Genomic DNA, 23310 nt, shown 5'->3' with positions numbered 1-23310 from the left:
GCAAATTATTTTTCTACTTGATAGGAAACAAGATTCTATTTTATTGGACTACATCGAATAACATGTAGCCTTGTGTTAGTGTTAGCTCTTAGCACAGATATAAGACTGATTAATTTTGCAAGACTGAACAAGCTGTTTTAGATTATTCTAAATTCTGGTTAGTTGCAACAAAAATTGAGGAAAAGGACTATCCACAGGAAAATAGTTTGGGATTGTGTAAATAAAAAGAACTGTTTTCTCTATTATGCAAGTCTGGTTGCTATTTCTATCACTGAAAGATTTTTTCTAGTGATTGTGGTTTTTAAATCACATCTCATTAAGCTGCATATTTAACATCAAAAATACACTTTTCCTTTTTTATAATGCTGACCATGCTCATGAATTTTTGTATGCATGTCGGCCGACAGTCAGGGCAGTGTGTGCATGTATGTTACACCCAAGTCTTCAACTGCTGAGACACAAAGTCTCATTGCAGTGGGCAGCCTAGGAGTCTGGAGGGCGCCCCGAAAAATAGTTTGTCTGTGACTTTACTGCTAGGACCGGGGTCCCGTCGCAGAGGGCAGCCAACAGGCTGACAGATGCCCCAGAGTTTATAGGGAGAGCTTATTACACTTTAGATTTTAGCTGCTAGAATTTGTAATTCCTTCGCAGCGGGCAGCCTTGGGGAAAGACTGAAAGGTGCCCCAGTGGATTCTGCCACCTGGGTGTGACACAAATCCAAACGCCCAAGCTCTCCCTATATCTGTCCCTAATGACCGGCTGAAGTTCTTTTTAAATTGTGCCTGGCTCTGTTACAGCAACTGAAGGAGTCAGGTTAAAACTTAAACAGTTACAGGTTTATTGAGGAAGCTTATAAATCATATGGTTACAATGGCTATTGCTCTATTTCTTAACTACTAACAAAATATAGATCTTAAAAATGGTTATAAAGAAGATAAAGATAGAAAAATAGAAATAATGGTACCAAGTAACAGCTTACTCTTTCTATGTGTACACTTAAGACAGAGGACCACATCCAGGTACAATTTTTACCCCCTTCTGTGCCGCTCGACTCCAGAATGTCAGGCCAGGGCCGGTCCCTCAATTCCTAGGAAAGACGAAAATACGAGGTGGGCGTCCCCATAGAACCTCGGGAGGTCAAACACCTAACCCGACCAGCAGGTAGAGGGTAGAATGACACTCAAAAGAGTGTGCTGCTGTACCACCTTTATACTCATGGGGTCACGTATTTCTCTTTCTTATCTGTCATGCCAAATGGGGCTGGTCTGTTTTTTGTGAGACTAGTTCTTACAAGGGTGTTGTGAACTTAATTTACTCTTGTAAGAGAGATAACTAAATTGGAAGTACTGGGCATTCTTTTCTCATTGGGGGATTCCTCTCCCAGGGACTTTGTGTTCGTATCAACATGGGTGCCAGCCGGGCACACTCGCATATCCTGATCTTGCATCAAAGCAGATTAAAGCTTAATGGCTATGCTGATTGCCTTAATCGTTCTCTCTCTCCTCATATCTATGTTTTCAGCTTCTCAGGATCAGATGAGCCAGCATAGACTATGCTGATTTTACTGCTCCTTCTCTGCCCTGTATGCTTCAGAGAGGCAAATAAGATGGATGATATGGGGGGGTTGGTCTGTCTGGCTACAATGCATAAAATAAAATAATATCCTAGCCCATGGCTTCTTCCCACCAGGAAGAACAGGCTCCACAGTTGTACAGGGGTCTTGAAATCTTCATAAGAGACTTAGTCACATTAAAAGTAAAGAGGTCAAGCAGCTGACATCTCTGAAAAGACTTTTTTGCCAGAAAGGATGTAGCCAACAAGGGCTGCAGAATTCCACAGAGGTTTGAGGAATGAAAACTGATCCACTATGACTGCTAATAATAGAAACATCGGAATTGTCATACTGGGTCAGACCAGTTGTCCGTCTAATAAGTGTTCTCTGTGAGTGGTCAGTTTCAGCTGCTTTAGAGGAAGACACAAAAAGCCTATAATAGGCAGTTACATGATAATTTGCCCCCAGGGAAGGTTTCATTCTCACTCCACCATTTAAAATTTGGCTTATACCCTGACACTTGATCATTTATGTCCCTTCCAAAACATTTGTCTATTTTTAAAATATTTATTATAATAACTTGGGAATTTCTTGTTATTTATATTAATGTCCATCTTTTTTTAATCTTAAACTTTTGGACTCCATGGTATCCTATGGCAGTGAGTTTCACAGGCTACCTGTGTACTATGTGAAAAAAGTGTCTTTTAATTAATTTTGAATTTGATGCCTTTCAGTTGTATCAAATACCTCCTTGGTTTTTAGTATTATGAGAGAGAATCTTCTCAATATATTTTTCTGTACCATTTGTTGCTAAGTGTACTTTTATCATGTCCTAACTTATCTCCTGTGTAATGTAGGCAGTTCAGTTTTTTCACTCTCTTTTCACAAGTTAGTTTTTCCATTGTCCTAGTCATTCTTGTGATATATCTTTGAACCTTATTTATTACTTCTGGGGGTTTTTTGTTTGTTTTTTTTGTTTGTTTGCTTGCTTGCTTCCTTGCTTGCTTGCAATGGAGTAAATAGAAATAAATATAGTAATCCAAATGAAGCCATTACCTTTTATTTATATAATGGCATTAAAATATTTTCAATATTCTTGTCCATCTCATTATTTATGCATCCTAACATTTTGTTTGTTTTTTATTAATCTACTATACATTTGAAAGAGTTTGTGTATCTGATCAAGAATGCCCCCTAAATGGTAAGAGCTAGGACCACCACAGTGGGTATACAGCTTCCTCTTAACATAATTTAAAGCAAGGTAAGGGTTTGGTTATGCTAGGAAAATGGGATGTGCCTAGAGTGGGATTGCTTCTCATAAAACCAAACAGAAAACAGATGGAATCTCCAAAGCAAGTACAGTCCTCAAAATCGACATAACTGAGTGAATGTTGAAAGAGAGTGAAACAATATGAGCCAGAAAAATAGGATGAACCTGCTATAGAATTGCTTCTCAATCAGCCTTACAAAAAAGAGATAATGGAGAAATATAGGGTAAGTCTAGACTACATGCCTCTGGCGCCAGAGGCATGTAGATTAGGCTACCAGGCATAGGAAAATGAAGCGGCGATTTAAATAATCGCCGCTTCATTTAAATTTACAGGGCTGCCGCGCTGAGCCGATCAGTTGTTTGTCGGCTCAGCGCGGTAGTCTGGACGCGCAGGTGTCGACATCAAAGGCATTTGTCGACCACCCAGGTATGCCTCATCCCAGGACTACCGCGCTGAGCCAACAAACAACTGATCGGCTCAGCGCGGCATCCCTGTAAATTTAAATGAAGCGGCGATTATTTAAATCACCGCTTCATTTTCCTATGCCTGGTAGCCTAATCTATATGCCTCTGGCACCAGAGGCATGTTGTCTAGACGTACCCATAGAGTAGTGCTCTGTTTTGGCATAGCTAAATCAATGTAAGTTTTAAAATTAGAAGACAGTGTTATTAGAAACTAAATTGACTATTGCCTTTTTTGTTAAAATATACCAAATAATAAAAATGGGGTAGGGATAAAAAAAAATACATTTGATGGAATTCCCATTAAAATAAGTTACTGAAATTTACTTCATAAAAATAACACTGTGTTTTTGAAAAATGCAATCATTTCAGTGAAGCTTGAACATTTTTCTTTTATTTTCCAAAAAAAAATTGAGTTAAAGATCTGAGCAATATTGGGTCAATCTGTTAGTATATTATATTTAAGTTTTTAAGGTTACTGCATATTGAGCAGATGTCTTCACTACGATGTCCATTTGGATACCTGTGTCTTTTTCCTGAGCTTTTACACTTAATTTATAACCCAAGAAGTGTTACAAGTAATTTAAATTATATACTCCAATGTGCATTACTTTATTTTTCAACATTGAATTGCATTTGCAATCATGCTGCCCATCTGCATACTTTGGGTAGATCCTTCTGAAGTTCCTCGCAGTCTTCCAAGTTCTTGACTAACCTAAATAACTTTATATCCTTTGTATATTTGCCACCTTATTACTCACTCCCTTTTCCTGATAACTAAACAGACACATTAAACACTGATGGTAATACAAAATTGTGGCACCCGAGGTTTTGAAACTATAGGTGCACCATTTGCTACCCACTTTTATAGGCTGTGTCTACATTGGCAAGATTTTGCGCAAAAGCAGCCGCTTTTGTGCAAAAACTTGCTGCCTGTCTACACTGGCCTCGCGTTCTTGCGCAAGAACACTGACTTTCTAATGTAAGAAATCGGTGCTTCTTGCACAAGAACTATGATGCTCCCGCTCAGGATTAAGTCCTCTTGTGCAACTGTTCTTGTGCAAGAGGCCAGTGTGGACAGGCAACATGAATTTCTTGCACAAGAAAGCCTGATGGTTAAAATGGCCATCGGAGCTTTCTTGCGCAAGAGAGCGTCTACACTGGCAAGGATGCTTTTGCACAAAAGCACACCTCTTGTGCAAAAGCACATGCCAGTGTAGACACTCTCTTGCACAAATACTCTAACGCAAAAACTCTTGCATTAAAGAGTATTTGCGCAAAATCTTGCCAATGTAGATGTAGCCATAGTATCTTATTTTTATGAGAGATTCCATATATTTGTTGGCAACTCAGCCACTTCAGTTTCAGGTTCCTGAACTAACTCTGTGGTATATACCTTGTGGGCTGGTGATTTATTACCTTTTAAATTGTCAGCTTACTCCGGCATTTCTTCTTTAGACACCTCCATCTCAAAGTGTAGTTCATCTTTATTACCAGAAAAGAATAACTCCAGTGTAGTATCTCCCCAACCCACTTTGTGGTGAAGACACATGCAGAGAAATCATTTACCTTCTCAACAAGATCTTTATTTATTTAATTGCTCTCTTTACTCTCCTGTGGTACAGATCCATGGATTCCCTCACAGTATTTCTGCTTCTGATGTATTTAAAGAATTACTTCTTATGTTTTTATTCCTTTTAGCTATTTTCTCTTCAAATTCCACCTTAGCGTTTCTAATTTCTTCTTACATTTTGCCTGTTGTAGTTTATGCTCCTTTATATTGGCTTCACTAATGCTAGATTTCCATTTTCCAGAGGAAATCTATGGCTTGAATAACCCCTTTAACCTTGCAGTTTACCGATAGGATTTTACATCTTGCCCTCCTGTTTCCCTTTGTTTTTGTTTTATTTGGTGAAGTGCATGCATTCTTACATACTATTATTAATGCCTTATTTCTAAAACATTTAATTTCTATACTTTTGACTTTAGAAGTTTTGACTAACTTCCTTGTTTTTTAAAAAATTCCTTGTTTCTAATTTTTAGGGTCACCATGCTAGATTTTATCTTGCTTCTCCCTAAGATGATGAATGTATTGAATTTCTGGTTACTGTTACTGAGTAGCTCAGCTATAATTAGAAACTGTACTCACCATTTATATAGAAGTTTACATGTTCAAAATCCTATATGCGTAGGGACTAATACAGTTCCCCAGAGAAACTAGTAAGTAATATTTTCTGCATTTTACAGATTAAGAAACTGAGGAAGAGAGGTGTGAGTTTTCCAAGATCGCAGAGTGAATCATTCTGGGGATGGAAGAACAGATATGGTTTCTTTAGGATTATGAAGGGGGGAAGTACTGAGCACTAGTTTAAAGATGTTCTAGTTAAAAAATGTAAAAACATTTTCACTTTTCTCTTTCTTATTAGGGGAACTATTACAAAGCTTGTGAATATTTCAGTCAGGCTTTTGAGGCAGCAAACACTCTGACTGAGTTGCCCTTGGTGGATGAAACAAAGGTTTATTACGGCATTGCAAAAGCTCATAACATGATGGTGGCAGTTAACAGTCGTACAGAATCTGCAGATCACGTCAACATTGAGTACCTGCTGGCATGGAAGGAGAACAGAAGTGACATGTGCAATGACCCTTTTACAGTTGGTAAGACATTGGTTATGAAACGCATTAGTGCTGCATTGTCCTTAATGGTTAAGTCATTTTTCTTGTAGAATTTTATACAATTATTTGCTGAGCTTAAATCTTGTTGGATTACCCTGCTTCCATATGGAGGTTCGATTCACTTCATTGTGCACTTATTTTAAAAAATAATAATAATTAAAAGAGGTTTGAAGTATACATAGAAAAGAAACAAATAGTGTAAATCTATTTCAAATGCTAACTCTAAAGGTACATCTAAACTACATCCCTTTTTAAATAAAGGGATGTAAATTAGACATATCAAAAAATTGTAAATGAAGCCGGGATTTTAATTTTTCACGCTTCATTTACATAATGGTGGCAGCGGCTTTTTTTCGAAAAGCCGTTTTAAAAAAAAATGCGGTCAAGACGGGGATTTTTCAACAGAAATGCCCCGTTTTGAAAGATCCTGTAACCCTTTTCGAAAAAAAGCCGTGGCCACCATTATGTAAATGAAGCATGGGAAATTCAAATCCCGGCTTCATTTACAATTTCAATATGTCTAATTTACGTCTAATTTCGATAAAGGAATATGGTTTAGATGTACTCTAACATGCAGAATGTTGTTTTTCAAATCATCACAATAACAGGAAAACAAGTGATGTGTCAGTTTAATCAAATGATGATGAACTGAAACTTAATCTTCTCCTGTAGCCTGTATTTACAAGAACAAGGTTAATATAAACTTTCCTATTGAGAGTAAGAAATACTTTCTCAGTAGCATGATGGACATAATCCTGGGCATTCAAGCACATTTTTGGCATGTGTGCCCATGGCACAGATATCACTAGACTAAAGAAACTAAAAAAAAAAAAAAAGCTTTTTGACATTTCCCTAGTATAATTTCTTTTATCAGATAGCATAAACGTGAGTGAAAGGAGCAGATCTTTCCTTCACTTTTAAATTTTCTTTGGTTTTTCTTATTTCCTCCTGTCTTCTTTAATAAAAAGAAAAATGTTAATACAGTATTAGCTGTTCCTTATTATTTCTTTAAAGCATTCATGTAATCTTACTATATTGTACTGAGGATAAACCTACTACATATTTTTAGGAAAGAATTTGTTTGGCAAATTCACATGCCTGAGAGAATTTGCACTTAAAACAATCTAGGAAGGAATGACAGTTGTGGCAAAGTGCATAATACTCCTTTGCATTAAATGTTTGGATCTGCAAAAGTGCTATTTTTAACAGAAAATGCCTCGATTTCTTTTTTACTCCCATAGGCAAAAGATGTGCCTGTATTCTCTTGTTTGCCCTCTTTTTTTCCCTTTAATAGAATTAGGACAACTAAATGTAGTTTCTACTGAAAATTTCCTATAAAATAGTTGGTTAGGGGTCTTTTTTTGTTTGTTTTTGTATTTTTGCTAAAGGTTTTGGAGACAGTTAGGTGATGATACCCGGGACAACATAAGAGGCAACTGAGAATTGTTGTGAGACAATTGGATATTCCTGCTCAGTGAAAGCGTTAACAATTATTACGTATGGGTTCCACATTTCATTGAGTTGACTAAGGCAGTTCATACTTCTGAGCTATCTTAAGGATGTCTACAGATCCAAAGAGGAAACTATCTATTTACACTTGGATCAAAATTATATATTCAACTATGTGAGCTAGATGCAGGGGGGCTTTAGAGTGAAAGCTTAGATCTTATAGCACAATTATATGGCCAGGAGAGAGCAAGTAGTAGATTTTGCTGCAAATTCTATGGAATTGCAGAATGCTCAGGGCACTGATTATATTAGAACATTTCTGATTCCAGAAGGGTGTTTGTTCTGTACTGAACAGGTTTGTTTCACGATTCAATTTTTGTATGATGACACTGGTAGCCTCTTTCATGAGTTCACAGGACTAGGGTAGTGTTTTCAGCCTGAGAGGCATTCTTCCACATTTTGTTCACTACACACAGTCTTTTCCCTGTTTAGGAATCAATAAAATCCATCTTTGCCCAGACATAGAAATTAACACTCACAGGGACTGGTGTAGAGCCATGGCGTCCAACACACTAGCCACATGTAGGTATTTGACTGGTTGAGTGTGGCTAGTTGGCTTGAACAATGTGGCTATTTGGCCAGTTGAGAGTGGCTAGTTCAGAACTGGTTGGACAGCATGGGTATGCTTCAGTGGTTACTGCCCTTCAAGTACAAAAGAAATATTAAACATTCAAAGAAATATTACTTATATATATTTACAATCATGCAGGGCTAGTGGAGGGAAGGATAGAGTAATTTTGTTGAGGTTGCATGGCTTCTTGCATTCATGAGAATCCATTACACATGCAGGTAATGAGAAACTTACAGTCTTAAGTGCAAATTGCAAACCAGAACTCAGCAGTTGATCATCATAAAGTGCAAGACTCCCTCATCTGACAGATAGTGTCTTCAAACATTCTTCAGGATTTTTTTCCCTAAACCTCTCCAGAAATGATGATAAGCACTTAGGATGACTGGAGAATTTTGTAGGATATATTTATATTAATAGTTTGTGTAAAGAGAGAGAAACCCAGAGTTTGTATCAGTAACTTAGTGCAGTGTGCCTGGCATTAAGAGCTATGTTTATGTACTTGGTAATTGATTAACAACTCGGTATATTCAGATAAGACAGAATAAACTCAGATGTATATCTCCAGAGTAGTGTATTATTTCAATCATTTGGGGTAGGATTCTGACAAATTGTATTATGAAGAGAGTCCTGTGGGATTGGAGCATCCTTCATAACTTCGTTAACTTTCAAGTGACATGGGAAAGCTAGCTTCCTGCAGACAGTCTAAAAACTTTGCATTCAGCTCAAGTGCTTTTTGAAGACAGGAATCAGGTAGAGCTCCAGTGTGGATCTGCTTAGCTACAAGACAATACACTGTGGGAAACAATTATGCATTTTCATATAGATTCTATAACTTCAAATGTCCTTGGGATTGGTAGCAGCTGGTAGGCATCCAGACTCACTGATTTTATGTTTCCTCTAGACATAAATCATGACCAGTTATTTTCCTTCCCTCAACTGCATATATTTCCACACGTCTAGAGAAAAGCAGAAAAAAAGTATTTGCTTAACATCAGTGAGAGTTTGTACAATTCTGGTCTTCCAATATCCTGACCATGCCATTAGAACCAGCTTGCTTGCTTGTTTTCTCTGTCACCAGGCCTTCAATCTTACAAAATGCAGGACAAATGTCCTGCATTTTGCTTCAGCTACCCCAGACTAACACGGCTACATTTCCTTCAATCTTACAGGTAGGGTCAGATTCCCCAGGGAGATCCAAACTTATTCCTTCTGAGAGTAAGTATCTTGGCACCTCTTAATCTGTCTTTTTGATGATGTGACAAAATGGGACAGTTTCCAATGGAATGCAGGAAGTCAACTACAAGAAAGGTAGAGGAAGAATTCCATAATTATCATTCACAATAGCAACATGAATACCTTGTCTTCCCCAACAACTCAGTTTGAAACTATTTACCTAAAAATGTCAGGTCTTGTTTTAGTTTCTTTTAAGAGTCAACTAAAAGTGACAGCCAATCATTTTATAGTATGGGAACCTGTACATTGTGTTTATTGAACCATAACTTGGTTTTGAGGGGCTCTGAACTTCAGATCTGTGTTCTGGCTTGAGACCCTCTTCCTTCCTAAATGTAAACTTGGTGCTAATAGCATGTCAGGGAACAGACACTGAAGTGCAAAGCAGACACTTTGCATATACAACCAACAAAATATGAGCATAGAGCTGGTGTAAGTGATCTCTGGAGGAATACTGCAGTGTAGAAGAATCTTCCAGAGGCACATATCTATGTTAGTGGCTCCTTTTACAATACTCTGACATCCATTTGAGAAAATGGTCAAGGGGTAATTGACTCTGCTATCCAAGTGAATTAGAGACTCTGTATCTCTGTATCCACTATGATCATGTACATGTCAAACACCATTTTTTATCTTCTTTGAGGATTTCCCAATGATATCTTTAAATAATACAAGTTTGTTTTGTGTGAGCCTTTCATTGCCACTTCTCAAGCACCCACTAATAACATGCTTTCAGGCAGACAAACAGAATATGATTTGAAAACTCCTTTACAAGTGTGGTAAGAGAAACAACTTCTGCCTTCTTGAATCCCTTGCCTTAAAGCTTCTCTGGCCAATTTAACGTGGCTGCTTTAATGTCAAAATTACCACTATAGTTCCAGCAAGCTCCAGGCATCCTGTGACTATTGCATATTTAGCAGCTCTTCCAGGGCAGTATTCTTTTTCTCATTAGTGTCTCCAAGCTTATTCTCATGATACCCAGACTACATCCAAGAAAACATCATGTCATACTGTCAGCACAATCTGTAGCATTCTCTGCATTTTGGATGCCAAATTAATATATGGTGCTGGCATTACATTTTTGAATATCTTTGTCTGGCAAAGTATAGTTTTGGCATGAATTCAGTATTAATACTCACTAGCTTTCTGTTTCAAGCATTGATAATCATCCCATCATCTAATAATAATATCTGTGCATCCTATGATGAAATTTCAGTTGTCACTCTGTTATTTTGGAATTTTCTTCTGTGCTGATAAGATAGTATCTTTTAGTTACTGTTGCACACAGATCTGCAAGACTATTTTCAGGCAATTGAGAATAAGAGAATTAAGCTATCATTTAGTGGCCTTCCTTATCCACATAGAAATACAATACAAGGAAGTAGGAATGTAACAACCCCTTTAAAAGCAACAGTAGTTTCTATTTCCAACTTCTCTGTATGCATAACTATAGCTAAAATTAGTAGCTTTTGTATTCTTCAGTGAACTTAATAGTTGGGTTGTTCACGGAATATAACATTTAATCTCAAGAATTTCCAGGTTGCCCTTCCCTGTCCTCTATACCTTTCAACCAATATTCATTTTCTTGATTGGTCATTTCAAGAACCTAACAAGATGATGAACTTTCTTCAAAGTTAATGAGTAAAATCAAAGTTGTTGTGGACAATAAGAATGTCTAAGAACAGATACATATTTCCTTCATTAGTGTGTCAATATTCTTTGCTTATCTAGGCTTAATTTCTGACCTAAACACTAAGAAAATTATTTAATATGATCCAGAACCCAACCTTTAACAAAGGCATGTATAAGAAGTTATTTGATATAGGATGGCAGCAAAAAGACACACCGATCAACTTCTGATCCCATGTTAAAGCTCAAGATATAACTCTGGAGAGTTACTGCTCACACTAACTTGTGAGAAGCACTGCGCTTAGTCTGTTTTAGTAGTCTGCAATTCACGGACACACAGTCTGTTTTTTCTTACACCACAGTCCTTAATCCTTCTGTGTATTACTCCACAATACCTTAATCCTTAGATATGGTAGAACATGGTACAGGTATACAGCCAGAGGAATCTTTCATACATCTGTCTCTTCTCCATCTGAGATCTCTCTTTACTTACTGTTCCTCCCAGTTTTGTATCCTTCTATTACTATGCCAATTGCCACTAATTGTCGGTAACAGCCCTCCTGTGCTAGATCTTTCTCTTGGATGGTGGTAGGGCACAATACTCCCCAATTGACAGTGCCTCCTTCTGGCTGTTCTTGGGATTAGCTCTACCACGGCAATATCCCTTCCTGCATTTGTCACTTTCTCACCCTGCAGTTTCTCTCTCACTCCAGGGCCTGCAACTTTCTCTTCATGATTCAGCCTTCTGACTAGGTGACGAAGTGGTTTCCTCTTCCAGGGCAGAGTCCTTCAAAGTCTTTCTGCTGAAGCAGCATCAGACATTCCACAAGCCTGCCTCCCTGGCCCCATCACTCTTGCAGCCATTCTACACTATTGCTAACTTCCAGCTTTTGTAAAAAACCCTGCATGCTTCCTCACAGATGAGGTACTTTCTAATCAAGGCTCTCTGCATAGCTTACATCTCTTTTGTTTGCTGCTTAATTTGCTGATTGGGCCTCCCTGGTCTAATTAATTTCTCTCATGTCAAGTGTGTGATTTACCCCATCACATGGATCCACTTCCCCCTCTCTCTGTCTCTCAAGCCCTCCAGTGTGTTTTCCCTCTGAGCTTGTTGTCTAGAATCATTATAGTACATCTGCAAGATTACCTGGAGGGCCTACCATTGACATTTCCTTACACAGACCCTGTTGTTTTGAGTCCACTCAGTTCCTGTTCATCACTGCATATGACAACAAATTTACCACGTCCACTATCTGCCATGTAAAATTTACCTTCCCTTTCCAATGGAATGATTGCCAGGACATAAATATTATTTTTCCCGTGTACACAGTGGATTGTTATCTCCTCATTCTGTTGCCACTGCAGTTAACCTTCTATGGAACACCTTGGTTAACACATGACTGCTGCATCCACCACACCCTGTATGATTTTGCATCCTACTTTGACAGGAACTCTCCGCTCCTCCACCCAGTTTACCTTCTGAGTTGCCCTTTTACTTTCTTTTCCTCCCAATCCTATATCTTCCCATTATTCAGCAATGTATTAGCCCGGTGATTGCCCACCAAATGACAATAATCTCCTCCATTACCAGCTGATTGATTCCAATTAAACATATAGTCTTCTTTCTACTGCAATAACTTCAGTGAGCAAGGTGCTACAACTACCATTATCTTGTATCATGATAGAAATGAGGATGACTAAGGATACAATATTTCTCAGATCTTCTAAGAAGTAATCTCCAGACTTGAACAAAAGACTCCAGACTCCAAAAGAACAATAATTACAATTAAAGGCTGTACTCTGAAATAATGAAAACTTTGTATGAGTTGGACAAAAAATGATGCCTCAGCAAACGTGAAGGAATCCAATTGAATTCTTAGCAGAAAATGAATAAATAATATATGCTTACATTTTCATATTCAGACTTCAATATCACAGCTCTCTCTGGGACACAGTTAGAGAACAGTTAGAGAACTGATTGAATCCATGGCCATTTGCCCTTTTTTTGTTTATGAGAAAGGAAAGCTGCTGGTATAACACTAACCAAAGATATCTACAGATAGCAATATAGCCTTTCAAATAAACTGCTTATGCTGCAACCCTGAGAAGATCTGACTAGTATGGAATTTCCTGATTTGCCTTTTCCATCTTGTCTTGTAGAAAGGATAAATGTGATTTTAAAACAGACATCAAATACGTGAAATAGACAAGCTGTAAAAGCCATGCAGTTATGCTCACTTCAGAGACCTCTAAGCATACCATTAGTTCAAAAAGCAGCAGTGGTCTAAGTAGATGTCACATAGATCATGTTAGTCTCTAGGTAATATAAACCATTGACTCTCCAGCTATCCTCACTCATTTTTATATCTTTCACAGTAAACTAAGCAAATGATAAGAGTGCTTCCCATTCTACTAATCTGTTTCAATGGTGCTATTTTCCATTTCCAGCTTTAAAGAAATAACTTGGGTTTATATTATGATTTCTGAAAAAAGCTGTAGCAACTTCCTTGAAGATCAATAACATAATCATTACACTCTGCTTAGTTTTAATAATCAGATTTTAACTTTCTAGAATTTTTAAAAATTGAAAGATGCAATCTACTGTGAAGCATATAGGCCAGATCCTCTGTTGGAGTAAGCATAGGTCCTCTGAAGTCATGAAATGGTCGTAACTTCGTGTTCTTGTCTATTTCTTTAATTCTTACCATTTTGGACTTATGAGATTAACATCTGAGCATTTCTGATCCTTTCTAACAAATGGGAAACGAGTAGATTTGTAGTGCTACTTTTTAGAATGTTTTGAAAGTCGTAATTTCAATAAGTACTTTTGAACAGAATTAATTATAGGTGAACCCTGGTACCTGTGCTATGAGTAAAACTGCCCAAAACTTTCCCTCAGACTTTTTTTTCAAGTAACTGTACTTATCTGTTCCACTGTAGTTGTGCACACAATTCATGAAAAGTTGTTGGAGCTTTTCCATCAACAATATCCACGAGGTCACTCATGCTGCTTGTACCTCACTAGCTTATGTCACTGTGCAAAGTTAAAAAGAATGAAGCCACCACTTGAGTTCTGTGATGGTTGTTGGAGTTGCTGTCCTTGCATTTTCCAGTCCTATTCTCTTAAGCATAAATAATATCTGTTCTGTTAGTTTAAGGCTTGTTTGGGGGTTTTGTTCATAATTTTGGATATAAAATCAAGTTTAGATTAGTAGTTAGCATCTTGGATTCACTGGTTCTCATTTGGGTACTGGTACCAAACTTGGGTCTTATTCTCTCAGTTTGAGGTCCTGTCACTTATTTAACAAATCTATGCCAATGAGTAATCAGAATCCCAGCAGCCTGAAGTATCTGGGGAAGGAGCATGTGAATGACAAATGTGGTTTCAAACCCCACTCAAAGAAAGGCAGGGGAGCCAGACTTACATGTCTGCTGATAGAGTCTTTTGTGTTTGAGGTAGCAGCATTCCTCCAATAGTCAGGAGTCCATGTAATTTCCTAGATTACTGGCTAGTAAGAGATCAGTACAGGTCTCTGGTAATGTGCAGTGTGACCACTATACAGTCTACCTCCAATACACTGAGGTTCTTAATTACTATGGAGAAATCTCCCCTGACTCCTGTTCAGAAAATAGAATTTATTGAGACAGTTCTGGATTCTACAAAGGCCAAAACTTTCATGCCAGGGTTGAGATTTCAAACAATGCAAGCCATTGCTCCAGATCTAAAGGCACACCCTGTCAATAACGTGTGAAATTGTGTCATACTTCCAAGGCACATTATGGAATGCACTTACGTGGTACAGCATGCAGGCTGTACTTCAGAAGACTATAATTCAGCAAGACATCATCTTATGGACATGGTGGTTCAAGTGCCTACTCAGGTCTTGTCCTCCCTGTATTGATGGATAGAACCTTCAAATGTTTTCATGGATGTTCCCTTTGCTCCTCCTCAACAGATATCTATCCTATTATAGAAGTGTCAGCTCTACATTAGAGAGCTAATGTACCTTTACAGACACAAAGTCTTTTGTCTAGCCAACATTTAAAGCTCAATAAAAATGTGAGGGAGTTTCAAGCCATTAATTTGACTTGCATGGCTTTCTTTGAATATATGTATGAGTAGATTCTGTTGGTGCTCACAAACAACATAGCTGCCCTGTTCTATGTAAACAAACAAGTGGTCTCAGTCAGTGGAATTATGTGAAGGGGAGATTCTCCTTTGAAATTTTGGTGTTGCCAGTTCTAAAAGCTGCTTACATTCTAGAGATTTGGATTGCATTGTCAGGTCACCTAAGCGGATCATTCACCGTAAGTGGTGTCTTCGTCCAGATGTGACCAGTCCATTTTCCAGCTGACAGGACTCTTCAAGTGGATCTATTTGCAACAGGAAAAAATAAAAATATTATCATTTGTGTTCGCAAGTGGTCAACAGTCTAGGTTCATTGACATATCCCTTCCCGCTATCAGGATAAAGAAAGATATGACTGCCATATGACTTCCCTCAAATTCCATTCCTGCCCACTTCTTTGAGACATAGATGTGATCTACCAGGATCATAGCTGCTTCCTTCATCCCAACCTCCAGACTGAATGCTTCAGGGGTGACTCTCTTAGAAAGAGGCGGTTTTAAGGGTTTACTGAATGTTCATCTAAAATTCTAAATAGTGAAAGCCTTCAACTAGGACTACATACCTTGCTAAATGAAAAATATTTCCATTTGATCCAGACAGAAAGACGTTTCCTATATATGCCAGACTCTTTTGTTTCTGAAACAAGGGTTAATGACTAGTTCCACAGAGTCCATCTAGCAGCTATCTAAGTTTTCCACCCTTTAGTGGACGATCTTTCTCTTTACTCCAGTTCTCTATCCATCAGCTTTCTGAGGGGTTTGGACAGATTCTGTCCACAGATATATAGCCTGGTGTCACAGGGCAACTTAAATTTTGTTCTAGCAAAGTTGGTGGAGCCTCCTTTGAGTCACTGGAAATGCGTTTTCTATTACAGCTTTCTATGAAAGTGGCTTTTTGGTTGATGTTCTCAAAGAACAATAGTTACAGAAAAAGTTGAGTAACCATTTCTTTTCAAAGAATGAGTAGTCCTGTAGCACTTTAGAGACTAACAAATAGGATTGTGAGTGAAACTTTCATGGGTAAAACCTACCTATGAGAGCTCATAATCCTATATATTAATCTCTCATGTCTACACTAGAAAATTAATTCGAAATAATAACTCATGAAATAACTGTTTCGAAATAGCATTTCCACACTACATGGAAGCCTCAAAATTAGTCTGAGGTAGGCTCCCTTATTGTGGATGCACTACTTCAACTTAGAGCCTCAGGAAGCACTGGGGAATAATTACTTTGAATGACTCTGGAGTAATTATTTCGAAATAGCAGCAGAGGAGCAGCCGCACTAATATTATTTTGAAATAACTATTCTGAAATAAGCGTTATTCCTCATGGAAAGCAGGAGTTGTTATTTCAAAATAACCAGCCCCTTATTTTGAAATAGCAGGCCTGGTAGTGTGGACGCTCCACTTTGTTATTTCGAAATAACTCCTTGGCGTAGACAAGGGCTCAGGTGCCACAGGACTACTTGTTGTTTTTAAAGATACAGACTAACACAGCTACCCCCAAAGACATTTCTTTTCAGTCACCTATAACTTTGCTAAACTGAACTGCCTTTATGCTTGAAATCCCAGTATAGTAACTTTTTATTTTTAATAAATGAGGAACACAGAAAGTAACAAACTTATTAATAATACTTTGAAACAGCTCTACTGGTGAACCTTCAAAATCTGGGATTCTCTGATCTGGCAACATCCGTGGTCCAGCAGGGCCACGGATGTTGCTGGACCAAAGAGCCGCAGAGGTGGAAGTGGGAACCAGTGAGAGAATGTGGGGCTGGAGAGCCTTAGCTGGGCCAGCAGTGGCTGGACCAGGCAGCAACCGGGGAAGCTCCCACCCCGGCCAAGGAAGGAACCCTTGGTGTCAGCTGGGCTAGGTGACTGAGGAATCCTGGCTGGGGGAACCCTAGCTGCAGCAGGGCTTCTGGTGGCAGGCAGCCCAGCTGGAATGCCCCTCTTTCTCTCCCCCTCCCCCACACCAGCGGCAGGACCAGCGGCAGCCAGGCAGTCCTGGCTTGGAACCCCAGGATACCCTTAATGGCAGCGAGGCTAGATTGGGCAGCCCTGGCCATGGAACGAGCAGCTGAAGTAGAGCTGGCAGAGGTGGGTGGCCCTAGCTGGGGAAACTGAAGGAGTTCCCAGTTAGCAGCAGGGCCAGCCCTACTTGCGACACAGTGTGGCCGGGCGATCCTGCCATGGAGGAAGTGGGGCTGGCGGCGGCTGGGTAACTCCAGCCCAGGAACACCATGTGACAGTGTGGCCAGCAGCAGCCAGGCTGTCCTGACTGACAACTCCAAGAGACCTTGGGGCAGTGTTCGGGAAGCAGGAGGGGGAGCCCATGCCAGATCCGCATTAGCAGGGCCAACAGCAGGGCAGGGAGCCCAAGGGAGAGCAGCCCGGGAGCACAGCAGCCAACAGGGGAGCACTGACCTCCCCTGGTCTGGCAAATTCCCTAGTCTGGGATGGCTCAGGTCCCAAGGGTGCAAGACTAGGGAGTTCCAACCTGTAAGACAGTTTTTCTCTAAAATATTTATTTAAAATAGCTGATATAATGTGGTATAAGAATTTCATTGGACTTCATTTGGGGTTGTCAACATAAGTAATTCATGGCTTTGAAATTCATTTTGAATGACTTCATTACTTATGAATGGCAAAGCCACAAGTAAAATATGAAGGTCAATGTTCATCCCAAATGAGCTGTGATGAAACCTGTATGTAAATAGTCCACCATGCCATCATGTAGTTTATGTACTGTTATGTGATGATATTATTAATGTAGTAAATTCCTTTATTTAGACAACAATGGACTAATTTATATAACCATGTGATAAACTGAACAGAATTTGCATCTTTAGCCATCTAGCCTTCTCTAAAGTATACTAATTCATTTCTTCTAGGAATACGTCTAACATTTCAAATTTCATCTTTCCTTCCATTAGTAAATTATGGTCATCCTCTCAAATGAGTGCTAATAAAACCATTATGCCCCAGAACACACCATCAGAAATATGAGTGTTTTGTGAAAATTGGTTTTGATTTGCCTAAGTAATGTGCCTTATAAATCGCACATTGCATATGCATGGTAAATATTTATCTCTGTTAATAGTGATCATTTAACTCAGAGAGGAGGAAAAGTACATTGCTTTTCCACATAAGTTATCTATGTAGGTAAAAATATACTGAAGAGTTTTAGTGAATGAGGAAAAATCAATCTCTGTGCATCGTGAAAGTAGATAATGAGCCATTCCAGAAGTCCAATACATAAAAGTCCTATTTTATTTACGATACCTTTTTGAAGGTGTTCATTTTAAAATACACCTCTTGTATGGTACATAGTGATTTGGTTGAGAGACTGCATGAGCATTGCCTTATTTGCTGAGTGTCTTGCATGTACATTTGAGAATTAGTTTCTTATTTCAAAATTATATTGTAAGCAATATGTACAGGAAGCATATTTAAGGTTGCACATGCAGACTTAACTTGACAATGTCTGATCTGAATGCCTAACCTTCATATATTCTTTTAACACAGAACTTTTGACAGAGTACTAAACTGCGTGAAGTAGCATGCAATAAAGTAAATGTCATTAAAAGTACATAACTAGATGAATTGTCAACTGGATTGACTTGAACAGACAAAAACGGTCTATTAAATGGTTTCTTCTCTATTCATTATTAAGAAATATACAATGATAAATCTGAAGTCAGAACTAAGAAAAGTGCATAGTGATTATAAGCTACAAAACAGTATGGATTTTTTGAATACTCTGGACAATCCTGGAGAGAAAGACAGAGATCTTCAGTACTGTGTATTTTGGATAGTTTGTTTATAATGCAATATAGGGCCTAATGAGATGGCCATTGAAATCAATGGTTCCATGCATTATGATTTTATATTAGAACAAGGTATTCTAGAAATTGAGACGGTACAAGATTTTTATTAATGTAGCTCAACTGTGGTCAGAAATAAAGGGAATTAGAAAGGACGTTAGAGATGGGTACAACTTTGTGTTCAGCTTTCTGAAAAAAATCTCATTGATAGTGAAATGATACATTCATACGGTGGCTTGTGCTGTTGGGTTACAAGAAAGTACCTGACCAAATACTGAACTCTCATGATGTCCCTATGCCAGAGCCACCAAAGACTGGATTATTATTCCACATGTTCCTAACAGGAATTCAAATACTTCAGTTTCTCCCATTGGAAGTCAAAGGACAGCTTCTATACATTTCTAAGGGACTTGTAGATTTGGAAAATCCAGTTGACTGCTTACTTCTGGACAAAAAATAGCATAGTTATGAATGTCAAAATATATCAGTTCAGAAAAATCAGTAGGAAGAATTAAAAGGCTTGAAGGCAGAGTGATTCCAATTCATCACCTTACGAATTACTAGTGTCTGTTAGGAAGGCAGCTGCTTACCTCTTCTCTTTCATTTCAAAAATATTGTTGTAGCATGAACCCCACTTTCCAGAAAACCACTGCAAAAGGTGTGCCAATTGGTGTCATGGCTATTGCAGATATGAAGCATTATTGCAAGGATTACCACCAAATTTTTTAGACCTTTCTAAAAATTATTTAGACTTTTAAGAAATTCCATCACCTGTATGCGGTGACCACTCGACTCCTGATACATTTAGATTTTTCTTTAATATCTTCAATCCTTTAAAGTCTTTTGCCCTTCTCCTTCCAAAACAACATGTAATTGCAAGAAAATACCAGTGCTGCTATTCTTGTTACTAAGTCACCTACATCGATAGATACTCGCCCCTTGTTTCAGAATAAACTGAATTGCTTTAAATTCAGTATTTGGTCAAGCACTTCCTTGCAACCCCACATGCAATTCACTGTGCTTTCAGTGAAAGGAAATGAATATTAGGGAGTGACTAGGGTGAAGGAGGAGAAGGGGCAAAGAATCTTTTTCCTGCTCATCATGTGTATTAGTACACTGATACTTGCTGCATTTTAGCAGACCTTGCTTTTCAATTCAAAAATCTCAACCTGTTAATTAATATTTGTATACACAGATGTGATCCAATATAAAAATATTAAACACATATACTACAAACTAAGTGAAATACAGCCTGCTTTGACAAAGGGAAAAGTAACAAGGCATATGAGGGAGCCTTAATCAAAATAAACTTGCATGGGTTTGCTTGAATCCTGTGGAGAAGATCATGTTCCTTCTTTTTAATAAAATTGTACAGAAATAGATGTAGTTTAGATGGTAGAATTATGACTGGAGAGACAACAGAAAGAAGCAGGTATGGGGAGAGAGTGGAGGATGAGATGCTGGTTAAATGCAAGCATAGTCAGAGAGGACAGAAGTGCCAACTAAGCAGCAGAGGAGGATACAGACTCTGATGATATTGTTTGAACATGACTTCCAACAACTCTACCACATGAAAGAGCGGGATGACTGGTGCAGGGAACTGTTTTCTGCTATTCTAGAAAGCTTATCTGAGAGAGCACAGCTGGGAATCATTGATATTCGGTATACTGCTCCTCTATAGCAAATACATTGTGAAATGCTCTCTTTGACTGCTATAAGCATTAATAAACGTAGGAATTACCATACCAATTAGAGGAAGATACAAAGAACCTTGTAATGTGCAATTATGGAATAACTACCCATTGAGGAAGTTTCCTTTTAATCTTTGTAAGTTATAGTTGGTTCATGTGTTGAAACATGATTGTTTTATATACTTTTATAACAATTTATTTTTATCCTACCTAATGTCACTGTGAGTGTTCTTCTTATCCATATAAAACCCTTCCTGACCAAAGAGCAGATATGCATGTTTTCCTGCATACTTTAGAGCAACTTCTCACTCAAATCTCACAATAAATTTATTTAGAGAGGCAGTGTGCTGAACATCAGTGATCTCCAACCATGTGTTCTCAGAGAAGCTTTCTGGGTAAGTAGAAAATGGTTTTCTGAACAAGGAAGATCTGCTCTTTCTTGTGGCAATGCTGTTGGAAGAGATGTTCAAACTACAGTGCATCAGAACTTTTTCATATTTTATTATTGTCAGCACTTCCATCAAAAACTAGTTCCCTGCATATGTGAACCAAAAACTGTCCACATATTTGGTTCCAAAGACTAAGTCCTTTTGAGGTCCCTTTAGTTTAATATGGAAACACTCCTTTGCAATAGTCAATAATGCCTTATTCTTTCTCTCCCAAATTCTCTTCTTTCTTATACGCCTACTGTCCCGCATCACAGAAAAAGAGCTTCCCGTGTTATTTCAGAGACTCCTTCCAGGTCTCCTTATACCTTTAGGCTACGTCTACATTGGCAAGATTTTGTGCTAATACTTTTAACGCAAGAGTTTTTGTGTTAAAGTATTTGCATAAGAGAGCGTCTACACTGTCATGTGCTTTTGCGCAAGAGATGTGCTTTTGCGCAAAAGCATCCTTGCCAGTGTAGACACTCTCTTGTGCAAGAAGGCTCTGATGGCCATTTTAGCCATCAGGCTTTCTTGCGCAAGAAATTCATGTTGCCTGTCTACACTGGCCTCTTGCGCAAGAACAATTGCGCAAGAGGGCTTATTCCTGAGTGGGAGCATCATAGTTCTTGCGCAAGAAGCACCGATTTCACACATTAGAAGGTCAGTGTTCTTGCGAAAGAATTCCCAGACAGTGTAGACAGGCAGCATGTTTTTGCGCAAAAGCAAATGCTTTTGCGCAAAATCATGCCAATGTAGACACATCCCTAGGCTTATCGAGGGCAGTGTCTACATAAGCCTTTGAAAGATAAACCCACTTTCAAAGTGGTGTCCGCCAGTGTCTCCATGGAAAAAAAAGCCTTTCTGTGTTCTTTACCCAAAGTTTCTGTGCAGTATAATAACTAGTTTAGATACAGAACTTACATTCCTGTTTATATCTGGTTTTGTACGTATATTTTCTAAGTGTCAAATACCATTTCTGTTAAGTGTCCATAGGTTGGAAATAACAAGTTCATATACTTTGTCCAAGTCCAGCTACAGAATGAGCCTCTTTAAGAAAGATAAGTATGCTTTTTAAAGATAATTGAAGACTTCTTGTAAAAGGTGACTCCATTTATGAAACCTCATTCTCTCTCTGTGTTAATTTACCAAGAGCATACTGAGCATTTTGTGAATTTCTCTGTTTTCTCCCTAACACCACCATCCCTTGAAATAGGATTTCACTCCTGCCACTGACAATTCTTCATTATCTAATCTCTCTTGCGTTCTCCCCCACCTGACTGAGCTTTCATCCTTTTTCTTGTCTCCCTCCCTTTCTCCGGTCCTCCCCTTTTATAACCCTCTCCCACCTTTTATCTTCCTTGCTTCTTAAGAATCTTCTCTCTCTTCCTCTCTCCCTATTCATTGTTCTTCCTCACCCCTTCTCCCATTCTCCACTTCTTCCTTGCAGTTGCTTCCATCTCTCTGTTCACCCACCCACCTCTGTAGGGATTCTTTTTTGTTCTTCTTTCCGTACTCTCCCCAGCGTTGGAGGAGCCTCTTCACCCTCTCCTGCTTTTTTTCATCTCCACTCTCTTGGCCCCCTTTCTCCTTCTGGGTTCTGTACTCTGGAAAAAGTAGAAACAGGGAACTGTTTCTCTGATTAGGTCACAAGGACTTTATTTTGAAGTTTTCCTGTGAAATCCCTATCTAGACAAGTTCTTACTGTAAGCTCCCAAGTAGTCTCACTCAAGTCCATAGGACTATTCAAGGGCTTGTTTAGATATATTCCTGAATACCTTGCTGAATCAAGGCCTCACTGTGTGTTTGCAGTTCATTACAGTTGTGAAATTAAATCTAGTAATTGTACATACAAACGGCTAATTACCTCCAATTTATACATCTGATTGCACATTCATTTGTGCTGGTAGTAATGTAGCTAAGTTCTTTAAGAATCAAGTGCAGCACTGTCATTTTTCTGTGTGTATTTTGTGTTATGATTTTTGGCACTGTTACCTGTATCTTCGAAATTTTGTAAAAATGTAAAATGCAGGGTACATAAGAAAAATTCAAATTAGTTTTAAAATCATACAAAATTCCCGTAATTTTATTTTATTAAAGTTGCAAATAAAACATTAAAGTAGTATTTAAATAAATCTTTAATTAGCTGCACAAATGGATTGACTAAGTTTCGGTATGCAATTAGATGACTAATTATGTTGAAAATCCAAATGCATGCTTAAGTAGATGATTGTGCCCCCAGGCTCATCTTTATTCCCATTCACTTTTTTAAGCATGTAGTGTTATCTTTGATACAAAACATCCCCCATTTTTAACGCTTAAGCGGAATGTAACCATA

The 23310-nt window shown here is 38.4% G+C and overlaps 1 protein-coding gene across 4 annotated transcripts in view; it reads left to right on the top strand.

The window, feature by feature from the left end:
• The window catches only part of TTC29 (tetratricopeptide repeat domain 29), a 209629-nt gene that overhangs the window by 132304 nt on the left and 54015 nt on the right, over positions 1-23310 (top strand). For all 4 annotated transcript variants that reach the window (XM_075929999.1, XM_075929998.1, XM_006133842.4 and 1 more), the window contains exon 11: positions 5711-5942. In XM_075929999.1, coding sequence (XP_075786114.1) covers positions 5711-5942 — 232 coding nt within the window. The remainder of the gene's footprint in view (positions 1-5710; positions 5943-23310) is intronic.

This window comes from Pelodiscus sinensis, chromosome 5, assembly GCF_049634645.1.
Source record: "Pelodiscus sinensis isolate JC-2024 chromosome 5, ASM4963464v1, whole genome shotgun sequence".
NCBI lineage: Eukaryota > Metazoa > Chordata > Testudines > Trionychidae > Pelodiscus > Pelodiscus sinensis.
Note: the sequence above shows the minus strand (reverse complement) of the source record. Positions and strands in the feature narration are given on the sequence as shown.